The 27,591-nt window shown below is 38.0% G+C and overlaps 1 protein-coding gene across 1 annotated transcript; it reads left to right on the forward strand.

Moving 5' to 3' along the window:
* On the forward strand, positions 1–27,591 carry LOC107789398 (sodium/hydrogen exchanger 8). Its single transcript, XM_016611193.2, has 23 exons — positions 1–439; positions 1,164–1,214; positions 1,386–1,477; positions 6,069–6,146; positions 6,221–6,378; positions 6,563–6,664; positions 6,739–6,856; positions 13,132–13,184; positions 13,263–13,328; positions 13,748–13,792; positions 15,729–15,784; positions 17,037–17,221; positions 17,326–17,373; positions 17,489–17,596; positions 18,447–18,678; positions 19,402–19,704; positions 22,317–22,414; positions 22,700–22,831; positions 22,913–23,131; positions 23,212–23,418; positions 24,737–25,004; positions 25,312–25,616; positions 27,001–27,591. Exons 1-23 carry the CDS (start codon positions 232–234, stop codon positions 27,331–27,333), a joined length of 3,465 nt encoding a protein of 1,154 aa, XP_016466679.1. The 5' UTR covers positions 1–231; the 3' UTR covers positions 27,334–27,591.

A 27,591-nucleotide genomic window follows, 5' to 3' on the forward strand; every position in this document is an offset into this window, starting at 1 on the left:
GTATTTACTCCAAAAATAATATATAAAAAAATTAATTCAGAAATCTGGAAAAATGCTTATTATTTTGGAGGGGTATAGTTTAATACTCCAATTGATCATCATCACCACTATTATATAGAAATGAAGGGTTTGAGCTCATTTGAAGTTAAAACGTAATTTTGGAAAATCACATTCTAAGTCAACTGCCATTGATTTTCGACTACATGAACTGCTATTGTTAAAGAAATTGCAATGGAGTCGATAGTATTAACGACGCCGTTTAGAGTGCTGGAGGAGTCAACAAGTAGTTCAGAAAGTTCAGGTTCGGATCCTACAAACGCAGTGATATTTGTAGGGATCAGTTTGCTACTGGGAATCGCTTGCAGACACGTGTTGAGGGGTACCAGAGTTCCATACTCTGTCGCTTTGCTTGTTCTTGGCATTGGCATTGGCTCTTTAGGTTCGTTTTTCCTGTTTATTTTTGATTGTGTATTTATCTATTTATTTTTATATTTTCACTTCCTGAATGATCATCAGTACAGTGGTGATCATATGATCGAAAACTGAGCAAAACCAAGGAATTTCCCCATTTAACATTCAATGTCTTCTAAGCTGCATCCACCTAATTAGCTTCAGCTTGTGCGAAAAAGTAAATGATGAATGAGATAACGGCGTCATTTAACAACTTAAATTGTTAGAGAGGGGACTTATTCATTTTTAATTCAGTAACATACCGATTTGATTTCTTCTTGGGCCAAGCAAGTGAAAGCATTTAAGTTGATGGTGGTAGTGAGACCAAATTCAAGACCATAGCAGTTTGAATCAAGTAAAATCTCTCATCTAAAAGTTTAAGCTACTACAGTAGGGATACTTTTATTTATTTATTAGATCTGCAAAATTAACCATAACTAAGAGATAGCTGGAGGAGGAGAGAAGAAAATTTGAAATGTTTGAAATTGTAGCTTCGATTTCTAGTTGCTTAAGTGTATGTGTTTTCTTTTTTCTCTTTCTGGAATCTGTTTTTTGGACATCTTTTGGAGCATCAGCTGCCAGCTCGAGATGTAAATGACACTGATGTTATTGACCTTAATATTATGCACCTCTGCTTCGGGTGCCAACAAAATTTGAAGTAAAAAATCTTTATATTTTGAGTGCTGATATAGACATAGCAAATTACCCTGCAGAATATGGAACGCATCATGGGTTGGGAAGGATTGGAGATGGTATTCGTATCTGTAAGTTCAGTTCTTTATATACTTCGCACAAGTATCCATTAAGTTCAAATCGAATTTCTCTCTGTCCAATAGCAACTAGAACCCCCCATTCCCCAGTATACCATCGGTTAATTATTCTGCTCTCAAATATTCTGTTCCTGGTAAACCATGAAACATTTGGCATCTGCACAGGGGCAAACATTGATCCTGATCTTCTGTTGGCGGTTTTCCTTCCTGCTCTTCTTTTTGAGAGTGCTTTCTCAATGGAAGTTCACCAGATAAAGGTACATTGCCACTAGCCTTTCTTTCTTCTACTGCTCGTAGAATGCGGAAACTACGGGCGCTCCAGTATTGATTTTTCTCCTCTATGTATGTACATCTGTATGTTATTATGATTGTGCATTCTTTTGACTTCTACGTCCTTGCTTGTATTATTGTTTTTTTCATATGATCGTTTATGGCATAATTTATGCTATTTATCACCTATAAAATAAAATGTCATGCATTATGTCTTCTTCATGTTTTACAACCTTATATCTTGCTGCTTTTATCTTTAAATGCTGACCAAGTATTGATCTGCTGGCATTGAACTTATTGTATAGCCTAACGAGGGCAATGTATTTTCTGATGAGTAATAATTTTATTGAATAAAATGTAGCATTGAGGGAATGCTGTCATGCACAGAAAAGGCTGCAATTTACAAAAATGGTTTGCATTTTCCCTATGTTCCTGGAAAGAAGACAGGAACTCAAAAAAGTATATAAATTGTATAATCTTTCAATTTGGTCCAAAATGCTAGTAGATACAAACACCTAATTTTAAGTATATGAAATTCATCCTCCTTGCTCTCAGAACATCTGCAGTTTCTTTCTCTCCTAATACCCATAACATACATGCTGGGGTGGTGATCCAAATGTCCCTGTGTTGCTTTTTCACTCTCTTTCCAAACCAATAGGCCAGTAATTCTTTAAGCACCTAGGCAACACCAATATCACCTGATGGCGAGGAAGAGATGGTCTATGTCTTCAGATTCACTGCTCACAGGTGTATCATCTATTGCATAGGACAATTTCTCTTTTCTGGAGGTTTGCTTGTGTAAGCCAGCCACTGTGTAAAGCTGCCCACATGAAGGATGCTTTTAATGGGGTGTTGATCTTCCACAGGTGCTTCCATGAGAACCCATTCTGGCTCTCCCTGATGAAACTAAGGATGGATAACACGATTTGATTGTGAGAGCCACTTTTTGGTATGCTTTCCAGCACAAACAATCTGGTTTATCAGACAAATGGCCGTACTTGTCCAGCTTCTCTATTAATCCTGTGATGCTGCCTATCTGTCAATCTTTTAGAATTCTTCTAAGCTTTTATTCCCATCCCTTTTCCGTCGTGCATTGGGCTTCCATGTCTCACAGTATTCTGCATCATATGGAGCATATCTTGAAATTCATCTTGTAGGAGGATATGCCTAACCATCCATCCTGCCAAAACTTTATTTTCCTTCCGTAGCCTAAGTTGGATGCTGTAACCAGAATAGAGTTCTTCCAAAAGCTCCCTAATGTACTTCCATAAGCAAATTCCATATGAAGCAGTGACTGAGTTAGACCACCTTGGGGAGGAGCTCAAACTTTACTGTGACTACTGACTTCCCCATGGCATTCTGTTCAGCGTTAATTCCCAATTCCATTTGTACAGAAGACTTCTGTTGTGTAGATTTAACCGTTGTAACTAAATGACCATCTTCCGTTTGCACTCTTGCTCAGTTAACCACGTGGAATACTTTGCCTTCTGCATTACCATCCCATGGAAAGTCCCCTTTAAGCTTTTTCAGTTTCAGAGAAATTGATTAAGTGGTATAAAGGACATGTGGTAGGTCGGAAGATGTCTAAAATGCTATGAATTAAAACTAGTCTGCCCAAGAGTGAGATAATTCTTTTTCCAGTTTGACAGCTTCCTCTGAGCTTTCTCAATGACTCCACCATACAGATGTGCTCCTCTGTTTTGTTCCAAGAGGAATCTAGAGGATGTTTCCCACGGGATCTTGTATATTAGATTCCCAGACTTGATGTTGGTTTCTGCTGGGATCGTCTTTGGATCGGCGAGTGCATATTCTGGCCCAATAGAGATCTATGCCATCTTCTTCTGTCATCATTTAGTTCTAGAAAACCTTCACACACTTCTCTATTGCCTTGAGTACATTATCCAATGAAAGATGGAATAGATCCAGATTTTGTTTAATTTCATTGTCAAGCCGTGGAATGCTGCAGTTGGTGACTCCATACGTAGAGTTTGTGCCCCTTACAATACTATATTACTGTTCACTATTCATAATTTTCTCTGCTTCAGATCTTATGAAAATTCAAATAAGAAGTTTAATGCGTTAGTCTCTTTTGTGCTGACTCCTACTGTTATTTCGTATTTTATCGAATCCAACATTCAACTTTCTTGGATGTTCAGCTATCAAAGTACCCGATCTTCACACCAAGCTTTTTGATGAAATTTTTATCTGTGAATCCATGATGCCTCTTCCACTTTCGATGCAAGGGTTTTTTGCATCTGGCACACGTTAAACTGCTAGTTTAGTTTCTTTCCTCTCTCTGTAGCTATAACCTCAGCAAAGTTTTCCACTTCATAGTTTATCCTGCTACCGTGTGGTGAGATTGTTCCTTTCTGTCTGAGTTCCAAAATTTTGTTGGCTATTTCCTGCCCACCAGAGTTTTGACTGATTTCTCGGACAATAGTTATACTTCTATGTTCCCTTGGATGGTAGATTCTAATGAACCTGCCATATTCATTGTAACTCTTGACAGACATGACAGTCTTGATAATGTTCCATTTTTTCTATTTCCAGCGAATCTTGCCTAGTCCTGCAGAGTCCCTTAGTAAACTTTAACAGGTAAAGAGAAAAGAGGAATTGTCTACCCCCTGATTATTTTAATGTAGGACTTGCACATCTCAATCTGTTGGACCCAAATCATCTTTTTCCTATTACCTCAAGTGACTTTTCTCCGTTAGACAATATATTCCATCTTCTGAGAGTTCACCACTAGTTTTAAATTGACCATGTTTCATGTTTCTCTCTACTTGGGTTAAGTTACCACATGACTAACGCAAAACTTATGCTTAATCTATGAATCCTGAGGAAAGGATTATTGCTGGGAGCTGAAAGATAATAGTTTGTATCTGTGAAGTTTGTGTATAAATATAAAGGAAACTGTGGAGATTTGGGACTCCGATGCGAGGCTGTGAGGCTTTGAGGTGTTTGAAGATGCCGGAAAAGGAAGATGAGGAGTTGGAGGGTTTCAGATGAAGGAAGTTGATGAAAGAAGTTAGGTGATTGGCGGTGTGGAGAGGAGCAAAGATATTCTATATTGGCAATATATGAAAACCTCGAGAGCTCAGAAACCATAAACTTAGCACAAACAGCCTATGTTAACTACAACAACAACAACAACAACAACAACGACCCAGTATAATCCCACAAGTGGGGTCTGGGGAGGGTAATATGTACGCAGACCTTACCTCTACCCCGAAGGGTAGAGAGGCTGTTTCCGGGAGACCCTCGGCTAAAAAAAAAAGCAACAGGAGCCGATATATTAGTACCATAAAAAATGCATAATACAATAACAGCAATATAAGATATATGAAATACAGAATACGAAATACGAAATAAATGACTGGTATAGTAAAACTAGCAGGTAAACCCCTGCATCAATAGACGACCAATGATATTCTTAGTCTAACTCCTAACTAGCTAGTCTCACTCTATTGTGCTGTAGAAATATTCACAACTTTCCCCTAACCTACAACCTTAATGCTCGACCTCCATAATTCCCTGTCAAGGGCCATGTCCTCAGTAATCCTAAGTCGCGCCATGTCCTGTCTGATCACCTCTCCCCAATACTTCTTAGGTCGCCCTCTACCTCTCCGCGTGCCCACTACAGCCAGTCGCTCACACCTCCTCACCGGTGCATCAGTGCTCCTCCTCTGAATGTGCCCGAACCATCTGAGTCTTACTTCCCGCATCTTGTCCTCCATGGGGGCCACACCCACCTTCTCTCGAATATCTTCATTCCTAATCTTATCCATCCTTGTATGCCCGCACATCCACCTCAACATCCTCATCTCTGCTACTTTCATCTTCTGGGTGTGTGAGTTCTTTACCGGCCAACATTCAGTTCCATATAACATGGCAGGCCTAACCACTGCTGTATAAAACAACCTATGTTAACTCTCCCATCAAAATATGATCATTGCAAAAGGATTTAAATAATTTGAATAACATGATCCCATCTTTTATCTTTTGGTGTTTACGGACAGGGAGGAACAAGAGATGTTTTGATGGCATGTCCACATCACTCCTTGAAGGTTAAATGTCTTGTAAACCTATTTAGTTGATCAAAATTTACCCCTGTAAATAACTTAGACCAAATTTTTGATTTCGTTAGCTCCCTAGATTTAGCTTAATCACTTATACTGGAGCCAAATCTCAATGTTGCACTCTTGTACTCTTTGCATCTACTTGGTGCCACCTAAAGAGATAATCTGAATAACTCAAACTGACAAATTGGCTTAAAAATGCATATTTTTTTCGCTTTCCTTAGATATCTCAAATATATTGACCTTAATTCCTCACATTTTTACTGTAATTGGAGAAGCTTTTCTCGATACACTTCCATGTTAATCTCTTTGTTCTAGTATGTTTCCCACTTAGAAGTGATCCTTTTTTTCCTCTATCATTAATCATATTATGGCATTTGGCTTAACACTATTTGCCTGCTGTCACATTATTTTTCTGGTTTCCACCTCTGATCATTGAATTTGTCAATTGGCTTTAACCTGTATTAGTGAACTAAACCAGTCATTTCTCCAAATGCAGAGGTGTGCAGTACAGATGATACTACTTGCTGGGCCTGGCGTGCTTATTTCCACCTTTTGTCTTGGATCTGCCCTCAAGGTCAGCTGAATTCTTATTTTCCAGAGTTTAATAGTTTTTTCGGCGGAAGCATCTGAAATTAGTGACGAATGTAGCTTGCTTTTCCTTATAACTGGAGCTGGCAAACATCGTTGTTGCTTGGTGGACTTCTAAGTGCTACTGATCCTGTGGCTGTTGTAGCCCTTCTGAAGGAGCTCGGTGCCAGCAAGAAATTGGGTACCATAATTGAAGGAGAGTCCTTGATGAATGATGGGTAATTTATAGAAATATGTTGTATGTTGCTTATGTTAAGAGATGAAAATTTGCTTATTTTCCATAGCGAGGGGATAAGTTGAATTTCATGATAATTGTATCCTCTTTCCTTCCCTTTTCCTTGGAGAGTTTTCCAATAATATTTTGCTTATTCTTCATTGTGGTAACTCCTCCTTTTCCTTCAGGACGGCAATTGTTGTGTATCAGCTACTTTTAAGGATGGTAACTGGTTGGGCATTTAACTGGGGAGCCGTCATCAAATTTTTAGTACAAGTTTCCCTTGGGGCGTATGTATATTTGCATTCAATATTGGTTATCTACTAGTGGAAGTCTTCTGATAAATTTTGTTTTTGTGGTCCAGAGTAGGCGTTGGTCTTGCTTTTGGAATAGCTTCTGTTTTATGGCTGGGATTCATTTTCAATGACACGGTGATTGAGATCACCCTGACTCTTACCGTGAGCTATGTTGCTTACTTCACAGTATGTACCCTTCCGATCTTGCATACGTGAAACACTTTCTTTTTTTGTTTTGAAAAGGTAACAATTCCAATATAATGGTTAATTCATCGGCACAAAGTTTTGTGCTGGGAGTCAGAATGTACATCATGAAGGGTGAAGACAAAAACCAAAAGCTAAACAATCCTTGTTCTTCTTACAAGGAGCCTAAGACTTCTATGATTGAATCCTGGTCATCAATATTTTCTAATTTACACTAAAAGCTGAAAAGGAGAATACAATTCATTTTGATCTTCTGTGGAGGGCTACTTGTATCTTCAAAGCACCTTGCATTCCTCTCCTTCCATGCTGTCCCCCAAATACCAGCTGGGAAAATTTCCATGTCTTTGTTAGAGGTAGAGTTCCTCCCTGTATTCTTGCTAGAAAAAAGTTCAGAGGTTCTTCCTGGCATTGTCCACCTGATACCCCTGATGTTGATGAACAATTCCCCTAACTGCCTGGTCATCCTACAGTGTAGAAACAGACGGCCAATTGTCTCTCTTATCCACATAAATAGCATCTAGAACCAATTGGTAATGCAGCTAGGAAAATTTTCTCTGTCTTTGTTACAGGTAGAGTTCCTCCCTTATTCTAGCTAGAAAAAAATTCAGAGGTTCTTCCTGGCATTGTCTACTTGATACCCCTGAGGTTGATGAACAATTCCCACAACTGCCTGGTCATTCTACAGTGTAGAAACAGATGGCTAATTGTCTCTCTTGTCCACATAAAATCATCTAGAACCAATTGTTAATCTTCTTTTCCTAAGATTTTCCTGAGTAAGTACTGCTTCTTTAGCTACCAACCAACTAAAGGATGCCTCTTAACTTTAGAAATGTGTTTCCAAGGCCATAAGCTGATTTGAGACACCTGATTCAAATCTCTGTAAGCTGAACTTACTGTATAACTTCCAGTCTTCCACTGCTGTGCTTATGCCATGAAAGAGTGTCTTCCTGCTTTTGTAGTCCTCTGCATTGTTCCAAGGTGTTATAAAATCCTATAATTTTAGGCAAATCCCTATCCTAAAGAAGTCTTCTGAAGGTTAAGTTCCATCTTCGAGTTCCCCATAATTCAGCACTGTAGCCCCCTGTTGCTTATTCAGAGCAAAACATCAGGGAATAAACTCTTCAGATATCTTTTTCCCAGCCAGTTGTCCTCCCAGTATAATATTTTTCTTCCATCCCTCACATTGAAATTCAGTTTGAACAAAAGACTTGGCCTCAGGTTCCTGATTGATCTCCAGTCTCCACAGACTGGTTCCATAAGCATTCTTCACCTCGCTAGTCATCCAGAAGCCTTCTTTTCCATACTTTGCCTTTATCACCTTGGAGACTGGAGGGTGCCATAATGTATGTTATTTGCTGATGATATAGTACTGATTGACGAGACGCGAGGGGGTGTCAACGCTAGGTTGGAAGTTTGGAGACAGACGCTGGAGTCCAAAGGTTTCAAGTTGAGTAGGTCGAAAACTGAATACTTGGAGTGCAAGTTCAGTGATGAGAGGCATGAAGAAGAAGTGGAAGTGAAGATTGATGCTCAAGTCATTCCCAAAAGAGATAGTTTCAAGTATCTTGGGTCTATAATCCAAGGCAACGGAGAGATTGACGAGGATGTTACTCACCGCATTGGAGTGGGGTGGATGAGATGGAGGCTAGCTTCGGGGGTTTTATGCGATAAGAACGCGCCGTCTAGACTCAAGGGCAAATTCTGCAGGGTGGTGGTTAGACCGGCTATGTTGTATGGAGCTGAGTGTTGGCCCGTCAAGAAGTCCCATGTCCAGAAGTTGAAAGTAGCTGAAATGAAGATGTTGAGATGGATGTGTGGACGTACCAGGAAAGACAAGATTAGGAATGAAGTTATTAGGGACAAGACGGGAGTGACATCCGTGGAAGACAAGTTTCAGGAATCGAAGCTGTGATGGTTTGGGCATGTGAAAAGGAGAGACTTATATGCCCTGGTTAGGAGGTGTGAGAGGTTGACCATGGCGGGCTTGAAGAAGGGCAGGGGTAGGCCAAAAAATTATTGGGGAGAGATGATTAGGCAGGACATATCAGTGCTTCACCTAACCAAGGACATGACTAGTGATATGAAGGTGTGGAGGTCGAGGATTAAGGTGGCGGGTTGGCAGGTAGTTGCGAGTTTCTCCTAGGTTTACCTGTAGTACTAGTACTATTCTTGTATTCTTTTATTCCTAGTTCTTTATTACTTGTTATGTCACTCGCTTTCATTACCGCATTATATTACTGCTGTTATTGCTTGTTGCTTTATTTTTATCGTTCCTTAAGCCGAGGGTCTATCGGAAACAACCTTTCTGCCTTTAGAGGGTAGGGGTAAGGTTGCGCGCACACTATCCTCCCCGGACCTCACATATGGGATTTAAGCTGGGTTTGTTGTTGTTGTTACCTTTATCACCCCGCCCCGTAGTGTTTGTTCTTCCCTTGTAAACCTCCACAACCATTTCATCAATAGACATTTGTTTTTCCTTTCCAGATTTCTGATTCCCAGTCCCTCTTCTTGTTTGCTAATAGTCAGCTTTTTCCATTTAACTAAGTGCAATCCTTTTCTCTCTTTGTTTCCCTGCCATAGAAAATTCCTTCTCAAGGTTTCCAGCCTCTATACTACACTTGCAGGTAAAGGGAATAAGGACATCATGTAGGTCGGGAGAGCATCGAGCACAGAGTTGATATGAACTAGTCTACCTCCCAGAGAAATGTACTATGGTTTCCATCTAGCTAGCTTTTTCTCACATCTTTCTGCCATTTATTTGTAATTGGATGGGAAACCTTATCTTTTATCTACTACCTTGGCCTGTAAAGTTTGTCAACTTGTCTAGATTCTTTTTATCATTAGCTTTCAAGTTCCAAATTGTGAGAAAATAAGAGAAGATAGGAGATATCTCAATGGTTTAACGATAATTTTAATACAATAGGTGTAAGATACATTCTATTTTTATATTTAACCTGCGATGGACTCTAGTATATACTAAGATACACTAAATTTTTTACTAAGTATCTAAGCTTCCCCCTTAAGGTAGTGCATAGATGTCGTATATACCTAGATTTTGTTTACATATATAACTAGTTCGCAAACCAGGGAGGGATTTGATGAATATGTCTTGCATGCTGATCATTTGACTTTACAATCTTTCATGAGTTTGGTCCTCTCGTGAAACACTAAATCTAATTCAATATGTAGTGCAACTACACTCTAACTCCTTCAATCAAATGTCCATGAATTTCAGTTCTTGAAGTTCTAGTTTGAGTAATATAAGTTCAGAGTTGCCACCATTATGCTTGGATATTTGGCTTCTGCATTGAATCTAGCAATAAGGTGGAGTGCTACCAAAAGGTCCTCTCAAGGTGTTACATACATGCCATATATACCTAGTTTTCCTTACATAGGTAACTAGTTCGTGGACCAACAAGAGACTTGGTGAATGTCTTGCAAACTGATCATTTGACCTTACAAACTTAGTGATTGTAACAACCTACTTACTGCTAGCGTTGAACTAGAAAGGGGTTCACTGCGAAGCTTGCCTTATGCAACATGAGGTGCCTTTTGGGTTAAAGCCCAAGAGGACAAAATCATGAGGCCCCAATGGTTAGGCCATACTGGACAGTACCTTGGAAGTTGGGCTTGAGTCATTACAAGTGGTATCAGAAGCAGTACCGCACGTAGTACAATTATGGGCAAACCTTAACGAGAACGCTGAGTTCCTTGGGGGGGGGGGTGAGTGTAACAACTCGTGGATCGCTGACAATTGAACTCGAAAAAGGTTTGTTGTAAAGCCTGCCTTAGGGAAATCCCACAATGGGATGGGAGGGAAAAGTTAGGGGCCATAAAATGGCGAGTTTAGGATTTAATTGTCGAGGTGCTTTTTGGATTAAAGCCTAAGGGGACAAAAAACCGTGAGGCCTCAAAGGTTGCGCCAGAAGGGATCAAACTTACTGGGAAATTACAAATAGTTCTTGGGAATTGTTTCTGAAATAAATAGATTTCCAGCTACTAGAAAATGATCGCTAGAGCATTTGCTGGATGAATTGCCTGAATACTAGCTAGGAAAGAGGCATGCATGCTGCCGCAACGATCACCACAAAGAGACGTCTTGCAGGAAAGGTCAGCAGAAAAAGATGCAGTGTTTTCAGGAAAGGTCATTGAAAAGATGTAGGACGCTGCTAAAACGGTCTCCTGAAATAGGCATGGTGCCACCAAAATGTTCACTCAAAGTAGACGCTATACCGTCGATAAAGTCACCAGAAATTAGTATGGTCCCGTTGGAACTCCACTTTGTCAATATCCAGTTTGCACAAGATATGTGGAACTCCACTTTTTAACCTTTCATCTAATACCTCATTAGCGATCAAAGCTGCATAAGTAATTTGCTTTTGCTTGATGAACGCATTTTGATTCTCGGAGATGAGCTTCCCAATCACTGACTTGAGTCTCTCAGCCAAAAGCTTTGCAGTTATCTTGTATATGCTGCCTATGAGGCTTATAGGTCTGAATTCTTTGAGTTCAATAGCACTCTTCCTTTTAGGAACTAGTGCAATGAATGAGGCATTACAAGATCTTACCATGTAGCAGTTCTGATGAAAGTGATTTATAGCCTGTTTGGCCAAACTTCTTTTTGGCCAAGCTTTTGGAAGGAAAAAAAGTGCTTTTGAGGAGAAGCAGAAGCAGTTTTGGAGAAGCAGACAAAAGTAGCTTCTCTCCAAAAGCACTTTTTTGAGAAACACTTTTGAGAAAAATACACTTAGAAGCAGTTTTTTAAAGCTTGGCTAAACACTAATTGCTACTCAGAAGTGCTTTTCAAATTAATTAGCCAAACACAAACTGTTTCTCACCAAAATTACTTTTGAGAAAAGCACTTTTGAAAAAAAGCACTTCTCAAAATAAGCTGATTTTTGCAGCTTGGCCAAACGGGCTATTAGAGTCCCCATGATGTCTTGCTTTAGGATATCCCAAGACGTTTGGAAGAAAGCCATAGTGTAACCATCAGGGCCTGGGCTTTGACAGGTGCACAGGCCTTTATTACTACTAATACTTCCTCTTCCTCAAATTCTCTTTCCAACCAATCTTTCTCTGTAGTGATGCTGGGTAGATTATCAAAGTTAGCAGTAGGTTTCCATTACAGGGTATTTCATATTGAAATTTAAAAATGAAAGGTCAAATAAATTTGAGTTTGAAACTTGTGAAAGTTGCATAATATAGTACTATTATAATTAGAATGGTGCTAAGCATTTTTAGGATATTTCAAAATGGAAAGCGTGTCACATAAGTTGGAAGGTATAGAGTACTTCATAGGCTGAATCTCTTTGATGTGAATTAATAATTGTGATTTTTTATCTTTTAATCCGTGCCATTTTTATAATCATCTCTATTACCTCTACCTATGTATTTGTTGTTGACTTTGTCCTTCATGTGGATTTACAAGTCTGCTGCCACTCTTTTCATTTTCCCTTAGCCAATATGCTATTTTTACATCATGCCTAAGTTGCTCGGACACGGGTGCGGGTGTCCGACACGAGTGCGGATCTAGAAGTCGGATCCTTCGAGATATAAATTATAAGATTGGGGATACGGATCCTAGTATGGATACGGGTGCGGAGATCCGTCTAATAAAAAAAAATAAAAATATAAAATCTCTAAATTATGATAAATTTTGTGGAATACTTACATGTAGCTTGTAAAGTATGGATTTCTTTTTTATTCTCAAGTTGTAGATATGTAAAAGATTGTTTTCCCAGATAAGGTATGCTATTTTCTTCAAATCTACCCTAGTTTTGGTTCTGATTTTTGGAATCAAATTTTATCTTGTCTCAAATTTTTCCATCCGTCGCGGTCAAAGTACCCAAATTTGTTTGACCAAATGTGGTACGATTCCCACACCCACACCCATACTAGTGTGTAGTGTCGTGTCGACACGGGTGCGGCACCTAAACTGCGAAGTCGAAGCAACTTAGCATCATGCCCCTTTACAATTTTAAAATTAAGAAAATGATCTTTTTAGATCTCTTATGTGTAAAAGACAGATCTCTTACGGGTAAAAGTAAATTTCCCATGTGTAAAAAAAAAGAAAAGAGGTAGGGTCATAAAACTAAAAACAAGTTTGTAAAGGTTCACAAAACCAATTGACCCATATGCAAATCCAATTTCTCATCTGTGCATTCCACGTTTGTGTTTTCTATCTAGTTGTAAGTGGCTACTTCAAGTTCACATATTTTTCCATGTGACAAAGGCCAATCACAGCTTCCATGAAACAGGCACAACAAGGGGCTGATATCTCTGGTGTATTGACTGTGATGACTCTGGGGATGTAAGTGTTAAAATTGAGCTTTAGATATTCTTTCTACGGCTGGAAAACACCTTATTTTGATATGACATGCATTGACAGGTTCTACTCAGCTGTAGCTAAAACTGCTTTCAAGGGTGAGAGTCAACAAAGTTTGCATCACTTTTGGTAAATTTTACTGACCCTCTTACAGACATTGAAATTGAACAACTGACAAGAAGACTTGCTTCTGCCACTAGACCTTGTATACTACTTCCCTTCCAAAGACAAAAAGCAATAATTTTATAAAAACCTACAGACTCTGATATAACAACTGTAGTATCTACTAATTCTATTTCTTGTCATCTTGTTTTGAGTTGCACAGTTTACTGCTCCAGAAAAATTTGTGTAAAAACTACTAATATCTAATTTGAATCGGGTAACATCATCTACAAGCGTTGCATTATATATTTGAGTATAAGATTTATGTCTTACCTTCTGATATCACTACCCACACGATTGAACATCTGTAAGATGATAGCATGTCATGTCTGCTTAGAACAACTTTAGATTTTGGTTTTTTAATATAAATCTTACCTTTGTTTCAGGGAAATGGTTGCCTATATTGCAAATACATTAATTTTTATCTTAAGGTAAGTATGTATTTCAGCTTTTTATCAAGTCTGTTGCTTTAGCTATTTTTAACAGTAGTGGTTAGCATTACTACTTTCGGAAGGGGTCTTTAGATGGCTATGTTGCTTAAAAGAATTTAGGTTGCCAGCCTTAAATGTTTCTTCATTCCAAATCCTATAAAAGCAATAGGTCAATTTACTATTAGCTAATCTAGTAAACTTGTTGAAAGAGTAATATTAAGAAAACCCCCTATTTGAGATAATGAACAACTTTAGCATTATTAATTCTAATCTAGCATCAATATAATGTGCACCAATAGGCAAGTCCCTGACAAACTGGTTATAAGGGATTTTTCAGGACAGGTGGTGTTTTTGGGGTCATCGAAACCAAAGTGACAGAAATGGACTTGCTACTGCTAACTTTGGATAGGAACCTGTAACACGGGCTAAAGAGAAACTTGAAAGGCATGGAGGTGGGCTTCTTTGTCTACCATGCTCAATTCTGAAGTGGGGAATTCTGTTTTTCCAAGAGCCTTACCTACTTCAAAGTTACTTAATAATACTTTTAGAATGATTATTTTTGGAGGAAAGGTTGATACGTTAATCATCTATTCAGATGCGCATGGCTGGAGTGTTGGTTGTACTTTGATAATTCACTACAAGCCCAACAACAAAGTAGCCTCTCTATAATACCCTGTTACTGGAAATAGAATTGGGGAACAAGCAAGTTTATGTAGTTGGAAAAACTTGTTGACAATAGAATCAGATACAGCATTTTTTAGCAACCAAACAAATATGATTTATGAGTGTTTATAAGGCTCCCTTTCGGACTGCCTTCAAGCGTGTGGGAGATTGGATTCATGTGGCGGCTCTCAAGTTGCCTATTTTGAAGAAACAATACTTCCCTAAAGCCTGCATGTTAACTCTTTCTAAGTCCTTATTAGGAACTCACATAGCTTGCTTAATGTCATTCTTTTCTGATGCATGTTTTAGTGTCCCTTCAACACATTTTCTTTTGGGAAGGTTGCAGTAAAGTTCGTAAGGACCACTTGACGATGTGGTAGATTGTATTTTCCCTGATAAGAAATAGTGGTCTGCGCATAAGGGAACTGCACATACCTCATCAAGCCTTAATAGGAAAAAAGATGTGGAGATTAAGCAGAGGATAGAACTCAGAGATGGGTGGAATTACAGAGTGGATGAGGGTAGCTGGAGTTCTAAACAAGTTAGCAAGACAAATGAAGAATGGAGTCCAAATGGTATGTGTGATTCTTTTGCCATATTTATTTCCTCTAAAGTGGGAACTGGTGAAATGCAGGTTTTAGATATGATGAGTGTAAGGAGGGTCTCAATGAACAGAAAAGATGATTATGCTACTAATTTTCACTTTATAACAGAAACCAAAATCTCAAGAACTGGAAATCAAAATCATCCTTGCACTAATCTCTTTATATGTTGGAAGAGCCAAGAAGCTATGGATATCATCCTTAAACATCGTTTCGGTGCAGTTTGATAGAAAGAAAATAGAATGGCCTTTCAGTATGAGCAGGTGTCAGTGTTTAATTCCTTTCTTTTGCATACTTAATATGCCATAGGTTAGGGAACACTATGTGACCATGGATGAGCTGAGCTTGTCAGATGGGTGGTTTCTAGGTTTCTGGCTGTTCTTTTTGTTAGTCAGTTTGTGGTGGCACTCTTTTTGCTAGTGCACGGGGGAGGCGCTCCTTTGGTGCCACTGTTTGGGACTTTCCATCCTTAACCATCAGCAAATTAAAAGTACTGTTGAGAATTATATTTTTGGTGGAAGTTATGTTGATGTTTTCTTTAGGTGCTTGTGTACATCAACAGTGCAGTTGGCTATATTTTTTTTATCTGAGTGGAACTGATTCTTGTTCTTATCAACTTATCCCCTGAAAATGAAAACCTAGTTGCTGATTTTGGTTATCTTTTTCTGCAGTGGAGTCGTCATAGCCGAAGGAATTCTTCATGGTGACAATATTTTTAAAACCCATGGTACTACTGCTAAAATGACATTTGACTTATGAATACAGAAGTAACATTTATATTACTGTAACCAATCCGATTTACGTATTTTCTTGTGTTATGTTTATTCTCTATTTATTTTCTGTACATTTTGCCTGCAATTGTTATTTCCAAAATGAATTGGTACTAATGGGCTTCAACAGATCTCAGATACTTGAGATATCTTCCAACTAAGAGTTAACTGACATTAAATCAGTGAAAGAGCAGGCCACGGTATTTGTTACAACAAATGCATATAACATATACAAGATAATAGGCTTTTGGGAGTAAGAGTCATTGAGGTCTTTAATTTAATGACCCGCATTTTATGTTTAAAAGTGAGAACTGTTGGAGGTCTGTAATTTAAATGACAACATGTTGACTTTAATAGTTAGTGCATTGTCCCAATGATACCAAAACCACGAAGTAAAAGGTGTGTTAGTGTCAAGATGTTAAGCTGAGGAGATTCTTTTCTGCGTTCTCTCAAAGTTGTCAGCTTAAAAGGTGGACATTGTATAACTGACATAATGGCTTTAAAAGTTAATTGAGAGGAATATAAATAACTTCCTTCTGCATCTCTTTTATTGAAGATGACTAATCAGTATTTGGTGTTTTATTCCTCTCAATATTTGAATGCTAAAAACGATCTTCCAGATAAGCCAAGTAGAATAGTGCAAGATACAAGTTAAAGTTAAAACAACCTTCTAGTCTATCTGAAGGTAAAGAATACAAAAAGCATGCAATTGTTTAAGAGGTTAACACCGTCCATCATTAATGTCATGCTTGTTCTATATTTTGGAGAAACACGAAACTTTTTACTCTCTTGTTATGATTAAACTATCCCTCTTCCGATAATTCTGAATTACTTGGACGTTGTTGGTGCTCTTCAGTTGGTAGTTTTCTCTGTGCGTAAGCAACTCTTCAATGTGACCTGTGCTCAATGTTGAGGATGACGTGGACTTGCCAGAAAACAAAAAGTGCCTTGATTGGGAATATTTTCTTACTTTCCCTTATATTCTTAGTTTGTGCATTTTCTCTTTTGGCTTCTCTGTTTACGCAAGTATTATGATTGTTCTCTCTCCCTCCCTCCCTCTCTCTCTCTCTCTCTCTCTCTCTATGTATGTATGTATGTGGGCCAAGTTTCTGTTCTATTTCGTTTGATGCAGTCTTTACACTAAATTTAAGTTCTGTTCAAGTTAAACTACATCTTTTTTTGTTTTGCTTTGCCTTTAATGTGTTTCAGATTATTCGTGGGGTTACCTCATCCTTCTTTATGTGCTTATCCTTGTCTCGCGGGCCGTTGTAGTTGGTGTGTTGTATCCATTTTTACGATACTTTGGCTATGGTTTGGACTTGAAAGAAGCTTGCATTCTTGTCTGGGGTGGACTTCGAGGTGCCGTAGCGTTGTCTCTTTCATTGTCTGTCAAGGTAAGCTATGTCAGATTCTTCTCTCCGTGCCTCTCATTCCTTAATTTCTGCAAAATCTCTTACCTAATCCCTTAGTTTTATAATTATGCCTTGGCTATTTTCAGCGTGTCAGTGATGGCTCTCAATATATCAGTTCTGATACTGGAACTCTGGTAAGTAAAGAAAGGAATTGAATTAATAAGAAATCCATCAAAATGGAAGTATGCTATACTTCATTATAATTTAGCTATATTAATTTCTAGTCATAGAAGCCTCCCTCTCTTGCAGTTCGTTTTCTTCACTGGTGGGGTTGTATTTTTGACACTCATCATCAACGGCTCAACCACACAGTTCGTCTTACATTTTCTGGGAATGGATAAGCTATCGACAGCAAAGGTAGAGTTGTTTTGAAGGTTGCTTATACTATAGGTGAAATTGTAAGAAGGTTTTGATTTCTTTAATGGGTGTTAATGGAGAAAATGCGTGGTTTAGGTATACCCTATAAGATCCAACCCATTTTCCAGCGACATAAAATGGGTGACAAATGGGATGAGTTACTATTCACCTAGCCCTATTTATGTTATGCTTGCTCATTTATAATCAGTTCACATGTTTGCTGCCTATATTCTTTCTTTATGTGGTTTGTCATTGGTTGCTCTCAGATTTGTCAGCCTCTCAGAAATTCGAATTGGCCCTTCATAGCATAATATTTCTTTTATGGAACAACTGCTTTTCTCTAACTGACCAACAGAAACACTACAGGATATTGAAATTAAGCATAATCTGAGAAAAGGGATATTACCTTACATCCTTATCACAAAAAAAAGAAAAAAAAGAAAAAGAAAAAAAAAAGAAATGGGTACTACCCTTGACAGTCAACACTGTTCAAAGACCAAATTCAATGATGGCGAGATGAGTAAAGATGGTTGAGTGATAGAATCCAAAAGAGATGGAAGACCTCTTCCTCTCTGTCACTTGTGTTCCCGGAAAAAGAAGGGTCATGATAAGGAAATTCATATGTTTGGAAAAGTAGCGGAGGTATTATGAATAAAAGAGAGATGGTATCACACGGATAATTAAAGAAGGTAGTTTAACTAGTCATGACTTTTTAAACTAAAACTCTTACGTTTCATGTTGAAATGATGGATGCTGAGGTAAGCAAGCAAAGTCATGTTGTTTGCAGCTTTATATTTTTCAATTTTTCATCTATAAATTTTTTTCGTCACTTAGTTTTATCTCCTTGCAGAAGCGCATATTGAACTACACAAAACATGAGATGTTGAATAAAGCTCTGGAAGCATTTGGTGATCTTGGAGATGATGAGGAACTAGGACCTGCTGACTGGCCAACTGTTAAAAGATATATTACTAGCCTAAATGATGTGGCGGGTGAACCAGTCCATCCTCATACTTCAGCTGAAAATGATGATAATCTAGACCATATGAATTTAAAAGATATTCGGATCCGCCTGCTAAATGGTGAGAACATTACACTCAGTTCTGGGGAAAAGTATATTTTGTTTGTGATCTATAACTTTTTGTGCCCAGCTACAAAATATATGGACAAATTTTTTGGATAATTTCCCCCGATAATTTGTGCACTTTGCAGTCTTGTGACCACTAACACGTCAAATCACCTCCCATCAGTACAATGTATATGAAGTAGAGCGTCTATCAGAAGGTGACTCTATGCAATGTGCATCAGTATAGTAGAAAATCTACTTGTACTTTATCCTCGTAGAGTTGTCCTTTCTTATGATTAGACATTAAAATTTAGACTTTGGATTCGAATGACTTTCACACAGATAATTCAGAGAAAGACCTAGCATACTCACCTAATAAGCAAATATCAGGTCGAGAAGATAGTTCCAACCTTTATCACCTTTGTTTTCTTGTAGGGAAACAGTATTTTCTACTCCTGAGCAATGATTGTACACAGAGAACACATTTATTCGTTTATGTAGGTTTATTGCTTTTTTTGCTTGGACAAAGCACGTGAAAATATTTGATTGAAGAGTATCATTGAGGGAAGTAAGAGGAAGGAAGAAGAGGTTGAGAGAATCCGAGAGCTCTGCTTTAATAGCAAGTGGGAAGTAAGTGAAAGGAAGAAGAGATTGAGAGAATGCTTGGAGATTAACGTTTGTGTCTGATCTCAATCGTGCATATTCAAATTTGATTGCTAAAGAGAAGTTATGTTTCCAGGTGTTCAAGCAGCATACTGGGAAATGCTCAATGAGGGCAGGATCCCACAAACTATAGCAAATCTTCTAATGCAATCTGTGGAAGAAGCAATTGACCGAGTATCTCACGAGCCCCTGTGTGATTGGAAGGGTTTAAGATCTTATGTTAATATCCCAAATTATTACAAGTTTCTTCAGACAAGTGTTGTCCCTCGAAAGCTTGTGACATATTTCAGTGTTGAGAGATTAGAGTCTGCATGCTATATCTGTGCTGGATTTCTCCGGGCCCATAGAACTGCAAGACTGCAACTAAATGAATTCATCGGTAAGTAACTAGTAAAGATTTCTATATACAGCATCTTATTGGCACATTTCTTTTCAGTGTTATGATTTTTATTATGTCTAGCTTTCTCTACTCATCTTTAGTTGGACAATTGCTTTCTGCCAGAGCTGTCAATATGAGCTGGCCAGCCCAGTCTAGCCCAACCCACGCGGGCCTTGGCATTTGATGGGTTGGGCTGGGCCAGCCCACCATTTCAATGGGCTAAAGAATGGCCAGCCCAGCCCAGTTCTACGTGCACGGCCCCAATGGCCAGTCCACCGCTTTTTAAAAATATTTTAATTTAAATTCTAACCTAGAAATGCAAAAAAAAAAAAAATATTTACAAAAACATCTTGCTGGATAGAAAGCTTCTGCAAACTTAATAACTTTTGGCATTTTTCCAATTGATTACAATAAAATACAAAGAAGGGAGGACAATATTTCTTTCATTAAAAGTCAAAACTCAAAACAAACTACTCAAAAAAACTTTCATAGAACTTGTGGCATATCCAACACCAACACATCATCTTCATCAAGCTCATTTAAAGAGAGGAAAGAGCGCTACTTCTTTTTAGGGTTTAGGAAATTTAGGATTTTATTATTTGCTTATTTCATACTTTTATTCAACTTATTTATGTTTAAAATTTAAAATGCAAGACCTTGATCTTTTAATATGATGGACTTAGTAGACTTTGAGTTTAAGCTACTCTTCTTGTTATTTTTAGTTCACTATTCCCTTTTACATTTTATATGTCCAATTAAATATTTTTTTAATAGGCTCATAGGCTGGCCCAGCCTAGCCTTGGTCAAGCCTCACGGGCCACATGCCTACTTGGGCCGGGCTAGAAATCCTCATTCTCAAAATGGGCTTAGAAAATTTTAGCACAATCCTACTAAATCACGGGCTGAGCCGGCCCAACCAAGAGGGCCAAGCCCATATTGACGGCTCAACCCACAAATCATCTGAGACATTCTGGCTTAGCATAACTAAGCATTTTTGCCTTTTCCATTGACCAAAAAGTCCATTTGCATTTATAGATTAGAGTGCCATCATCTTGAGTAGTCTAACGTAATCAATTCAATTTGTAAAGCTACATTACTAAGAATTAATCCTTAAAATAATTTCGCTTAAAGGCTCGCTTCCCCTTGATTTTGTGGAAAAGAACCGTAACTTCCAAGGTTTGCCTTGATTTTTACGGTGGCTTTTCTGCTTTTATGTTTAATCGATGAAAACTATTCGTTAGGTCTTTTATATGAGTTATCTCCATTTTTCACTTTGCTCTCTAAACAATAATCTGTGAATTGACTTCTATAGATTGTGACTAGTGGTGGCAATATGGATAAAAGAAAACGTTTATCCACCCATATTAGAAAATGGGTTGGATAATGAACTTTTTAAAAACGGGTCAAATATGGATAAGAATCATATTATCCACTTAGAAAATGGATAACCAATGGATAACTATTGGGTTTAACTTTTATATTTGTAAAGCCTCAGATTGGGGGTTCCTCAAGTTTGGGAGACTAAGAATTCTCCCAAAGGTAATCATATTCAAGAAGCCATGGATGATATGGATATCCATATTATCCGCCGGTTAACCCATTTTTTATCCGTATAAAATATGGGTCGGGTCGGATAATTTGTCTATTTTTACATTACCCGTTTTTCACCCGCCCATATTCGATCTGACACGCCTGTTTGCCACCCCTAATTGTGACTACCCACAATTATGTTGAAGTTGATCTATTGCATTCAAGTAACATATGCTTCTATAGTTTTAAAGCGAGTTATGGTGTATTAAGCATTATTTTGATGAAGATAATACTAAGAAATGTTGAAAACTGTAGATATTTGGCAAGAGTGGAATGAAAAGGGTTCCAAGGTCAGGTGGCATCCTTAAGTTTGTCTTTTTATGCTGCCGGTACTAATTAGTGATAATGGTCACATATTAGGTCAAAAAGCTTTCACATGTGGAGAAATATCTATTGTTACATTATTTTCTCCTCGTATCCTCTTCCTGAAGAAAGGGAACAAAGGAAAAGATTTTACCAAGAGAAAGAAACTACAGAAAAGAAAACGGGAATGTTCTCAGTTTTAAAAGTCACAATTAATGAGGTAGGTTATTGAAGACTGATTCCCCACGAAGCATAATGTCATTTTAAACAAGATCTCATAAAACCACAAGCATAAGTCGTAAACCATAAGTCTTTCTTAAAGATTCTCTAGCTCTTTCTTAGCAACAGTACCTCACAAAAAGCGGTAAGTGTGAATTTCTGAAGGATCTTTGTTTTGTTATGATTAGAAGTATTTGGCCAAGTCCCTTATCATTATCTTTCACTAGCAATCAGTGAATTTAATTCATTTGGTGGATGAAGGAACATGGAACACCAAACACAAGTACAGCAGCTGGGTCGACCTAGCTGCTTAATCTTTCTTGGCGCGTACTAACGAAAGCGTTAACTTTAGCATCAGTTTCGTCGCTTTATTCTTTTTATATCTTCTTATGGGGAAGCTTTCTGAGCAGTGGAATCCTCCCAAAAGAGGAAAAAAGAAAAAGAAAAGGAATGATATGTATTGGAGTTACAGTTTCTTATGCAAGCAATTATCACTTCAGGTGAGAGTGAAATTGCTTCCCTTGTGATCAAGGAAAGCGAGGAAGAAGGAGAGGATGCACAGAAGTTTCTAGAAGAAGTCCGTGTCACATTTCCTCAGGTATACAAAGACAAATCTCCCTCGATGAGCTCAATATTTCCTGTTAGATTCAAACACGTTGAATAAAAATACTAAAGGATGCATGTCTGATAGTTCAAGAAATTTTATGCTACCTGCATTCTTTTGCCAGATTACTCCATGATTGATTCATTCATACACTTAATTTTGAAACCCAAGAATACAGTTGTCTGGTTTCTGCGACATATAAGTGAAATTTAGCCTGTTGACAATGTCCAATTTACTTCTTGCGTAATTTACCTGTTCTAAAAGAAAGTACATATTCAGGTTCTCCGAGTTGTGAAAACCAGACAAGTCACATATGCGGTGTTGAATCACTTGATTGATTATGTCCATAATCTTGAGAAGATTGGTATATTGGAGGAAAAAGAGATGGCACATCTTCACGATGCTGTTCAGGTGAGCATCTTCTTCTCATCCTCTAGTTCTGTTTCATTGCTTTCGTGTTACATCTGATTTCATACATGTAATTTGTTGCAGACTGATTTGAAAAGGCTTGTAAGAAATCCACCTCTGGTCAAAATTCCAAAAATTCGCGATTTGATTAGTACTAATCCTCTGTTGGGAGCCCTTCCTCCCACAGTGCGTGAGAGACTAATTGGTTCAACCAAAGAGATAATGAAGTTACGTGGTGCGACCCTCTATGGAGAGGGATCAAAGCCAACTGGAGTTTGGCTTATATCAAATGGAGTAGTGAAGGTAATTAGTAGTGTAACCGTTGTTACAATAATACTTTTTAGCCAGAAACATTTCTGAAAATATGATGTCCTGTTTGATAGTGGTCAAGTAAGAGTGCAAGGAATAAGCCTCTATTGCATCCAACTTTCTCACATGGGAGTACGCTAGGTTTATATGAAGTGCTTGTGGGAAAACCTTACATTTGTGACATTGTCACGGACTCGGTGGTTCTCTGCTTTTCTGTTGATAGTGAGAAGATACTTATTGCTCTCAGATCTGATCCCGCTATAGAAGATTTCTTTTGGCAGGTATTTTGAATGATCATCATTTTTAACCATATTATCTTCCATAAATATGTGTATGCTTAACTCATCTTTCTCTTGTCATTATGAGTATGGTGGAAAATAGCACTTGGGATCTCGAACTAGTGAAAGAATATACTGAGTATAGAAAAGAGAAAGAAGAGATTTTTGGTTCCTAACATTAACATTTTTTACATAATGCACGGTTCTTCCACTATTCTTTTTGCACTGAAGAAAACAAAGAACTCAAGCACATCTCAGCAAGCAAAGATTATTTATATTAAGGTCTAGAATTGCTCCAATTGAGTGATAGTGATTTTAGAAAAGGCTTTTCATCTTTAGACCAGATAGAAATGAAAAAAAAAATTATTTTAGAAAGAACTGCTCTTTTCTGTGTTACCCTTTTCCTACAGTTTTTTTTTGCTTACCTATCCAAAGAAAAGGAACTGATATCACCTTGAATAATTTTCAATGATACTCAAAGGCTCTCTTCTTTCTGCTGTTGCATTCTGCCTGAGGATATGCACCCTAATTTTTCAAACACTTCCAAAGAGGTCACCTTTTCTCTGTGAATAAATCCTTAAAGCTCAATAAAGATCGGGTCATTTGATGTCTTACAAATACAAGTAGTATTTGACAATCCATAGGTATCTCTAATGCTACAGACCAATGCGGAAAGACTTACCATATATACAGAACTATAGTTTATTTCTTGCAGAACATAGTGCCCTGTCAGGAGGTAAAGATTGTCAAGTTTTCGCGTTCAATGTACCATGGATCTGGAGAATTTGCGCGTACATTATGAGCTCTATAATATATTGGTTTAAGAAAAAAAAATTGGACAAACTCTGTGTTCTCACTTTCTAGAACCAGAAATACGTAAAACCTACAGAATATTGTATTAAGGCTTTACCATAAGCTAATGGCTTCACCAATTAAAAATAAAATAGGTAAACCAACAGGATACGATAGTGAGGCTAAAAGATACATTCTGAAATTTCAAAGCGAAAGCTATTGATAACCAAGTGAAATCTCTCTTTACTGGTTTGTATTACTCCCACCATTACAATTTATGTAGCGGTGTTTGACTTTTGAAACTTGTGGCGTTAAGCCTTCCATGATATTGATGTGGCTATAAAACCATGTCATTAAGGATAAAATGAGAAATTTAAAGTTAAATTGTTTTCCAATGTAGAAAGATGTCATTCTTTTCGCAACAGACTAATAAGGAAAGAGTGTGCTACATAAAATGGAACATAGGGAGTAACTAGAATTTAGGTCTTTCTGAAGAAGTGGATCACACAGGTTATCTCGGTGTCTGCAGGAAAGTGCACTTGTTCTTGCAAAAATCTTGCTTCCTCAAATGTTTGAAAAGACGACAATGCAAGATATGAGAGCTCTGGTTGCAGAAAGGTCAACTATGAGCGTATACATAAGGGGGGAAAGTTTTGAATTGCCTCACCATTCCATTGGTTTTCTGTTGGAGGGATTTGTTAAAGCTCATGGTTCACATGAAGAGCTTCTTTCAGCCCCTGCACCATTACTGCCTTCCTCTTGGGAACAACAAAGCTTCCACAACACAGAGGCATCAGGTTGCTTCTTACCCCTCTAACTGCACTTCCGCTGTACCCCTCTCTTTGTAATGTGGGGAATGCTGGTATTTTGGTTATATCCTTTGATTAGAAACTTACATGCTTGTTAAAAACAATTTTCTCCTTTGGTTTTTTTGGTGCTTCAATTTTATTCTCTAAGGTTGGCATGGTTTGCATATATGCACTAAACAATTTTGCTTCAGAAATTGATAGTACTTAGAGCTTTGGTTACTTGCACAAATCCTCTTGATTCATAGTCTCATCTCAGAGAATTCTAATTAATTTCTATTTTTTGGCTCATTATTAGGTGTCCATACAGCTAGTTTTTCTCATCAACCTTCTTGGTATCAAGTTGAGACAAGGGCAAGGGTGATTATGTTTGATATTGCGGGATTTCTAACAGGCAGGGGTCTCCAGAGAAGATCGTCTTCGCTATTATCACACTCAATTGATCATCCCTCAAGGTCTTTTAGTAGAGAGCACGGTGGTTTAATGAGCTGGCAAGAAAATAGTTACAAGGCTATGCAACATAGACAGGATGTGGAACAGACTGGTCAGCATGAAACCAATATGTCTACCCGGGCAATGCAGCTAAGCATCTATGGTAGCATGGTTAGTAGTAACTTAATTTTTGTAGATATTCTTTGAGTATGATTTTAAAGACCATTTTGCAACTTAGTCTGTCACCAAACCTCTGCGTTGAAGCAAGGTCCCGTAACAGAGTTTACTTAAATGTTAGGCTTTGGGTAATGGAGCAACTACTCGAAACAGCGTGTCAATTAGGCCAGATTACCGTGTACTGTTTGATGGAGCATGCCATGTCCTTATACTAAATAAGCCTCAGATTGATAAATAATTTGAATAGAGAAACTAGTATAGAAAGGAAAGTGAAGATTTGAATGGAAGAGAATATTTTCACTTATATTATGTTACAGCATTTATAGGAATAAATATATAACAAAAACAGAACTAGTTCCTAAACTTCAGCACCATATTGGGTGTTGATGTGGTGCAATAACTTTCACCCACACTAATCCATGATGAAAGAAACCTTGTTTCTCATTCCCAGCTGGCTATGTGATGAAAAACCGCGCCTACCTATTTTAACCACATTCCAGTACCTATATGGTGTTTTCCTAGGAGAGCATATCCTAAAGTTCTTAATGTTTTAGGTATTTATCACAAGTTGATAAGTTCTCTCTGTTGGTCAACTTAATGTACACTCCAATATATCTGGGTTTGAGCCCGAGGATGTGACTGCACATAGAATATGAAGTTCACAGATGCAAAAATGATGTTTGTCTACTTTTAAGTTTCTTAACATATGTAGGATATATACTGGCTCAATTAAAGCAAACTTCTTTGCACAAAGTTTTTCATGAGATTTTTTAAAATAAACTTTGCCTCTTTGAATATGTTTATGCTCTTTCCCAGTAGTCAATATATTAGATGTATACTGGAGGCCCTGGAGGCACATTGTTCACCTGAGAGCAAGTGATTTTCACGCTATGGGGGACTTGAGTCTTTTTAGAACAGTTCTATTCGAACTGTACATTAGTTAGATGGACACGATATGTCTTCCCTGTCCACAAGGTGTCTAAGTTGGAAAGATATCGTGCCCAAGTTACCCTTGCCTAGCACACTACTTCATCTGCTCTGGTGCTGATCAATCCAATCATGATTTCTAACTCTGTTAAGTCTAAGGCCCTTAAACATCTACTGATGGATGTACATGGGACTGGCCATTTTGCGCTATTACTATATTCAACTGTGGAGTGGAAGTACACCTGCGGATATTGTTTGTTAAGATTATGATTTCTCCTACTTTCTCACGTCTATCCCGCCCCTTCTCCCCTTCCCGTTCCCTGGCGTTGTAACCACCAATATGGGCTTGAAGAGACGCTTCTTGTTTTGTTCAGCTTCGAGTTGAATTCAGTTGAAATCACCGGTTTTACAATATTGGCCTCTAAGATAACTTGCTCTTTTTGGTTATTAGATAAGCGACACAAGAAGGCGTGCCAGAAGTTTTCCTAGAATAGGTGAAGCTAAAACCTCTCACAGTCAGTCTTATCCAGAAGTTCCATCAAATCGTGCACAGAGACTTGTTTCTGTGAGATCCGAAGGATCTACCACATTGCGAAAGAATGGTCAAGCACAAGGAGAGAATAAAGATATCCGTATACAACTTCCAAGCAAACCAATAGAAGAAAGTCACACAAGAGAGGACTCGAGTGATGATTCTGGCGCAGAGGATGAGCATCTTATCAGAATTGATTCATCAAGACCGAGCTTTCCTCAATGGATCACGGAGGAAGAAAAAACATCGTAGGCATTCTCTAATTTTGTGTACACAATGTTATTTGAGCCTTTCCACAATGTAAGTATTGAAACTACGGAGAGCTTTGTGTTACTGACAGTTGTTATAAGCCGCTCTTGAACAGACTTCCTGAGGCTTTATGTGTCTTGTGTTTCGTGTATTCATATTATGTTTGAATAGCGTGGTACGGTACCATTTTGTTCTTCAACAGTTCTTATGAATAAATTTTCTAAGTATGTGCACAAAAAAAGTGCAACTTGTGTTGAGAAA

This window comes from Nicotiana tabacum, chromosome 18, assembly GCF_000715075.1.
Source record: "Nicotiana tabacum cultivar K326 chromosome 18, ASM71507v2, whole genome shotgun sequence".
NCBI lineage: Eukaryota > Viridiplantae > Streptophyta > Magnoliopsida > Solanales > Solanaceae > Nicotiana > Nicotiana tabacum.

Excerpts from the sequence above, each read along its gene's own strand:
- LOC107789398 (XM_016611193.2), top strand. The coding sequence starts at position 232 with ATGGAGTCGATAGTATTAACGACGCCGTTTAGAGTGCTGGAGGAGTCA. Across the intron at positions 1,478-6,068 it reads TGGAAGTTCACCAGATAAAG|AGGTGTGCAGTACAGATGAT; the intron begins GTACATTGCCAC and ends CTCCAAATGCAG. Across the intron at positions 22,832-22,912 it reads ATCTTCACGATGCTGTTCAG|ACTGATTTGAAAAGGCTTGT; the intron begins GTGAGCATCTTC and ends AATTTGTTGCAG.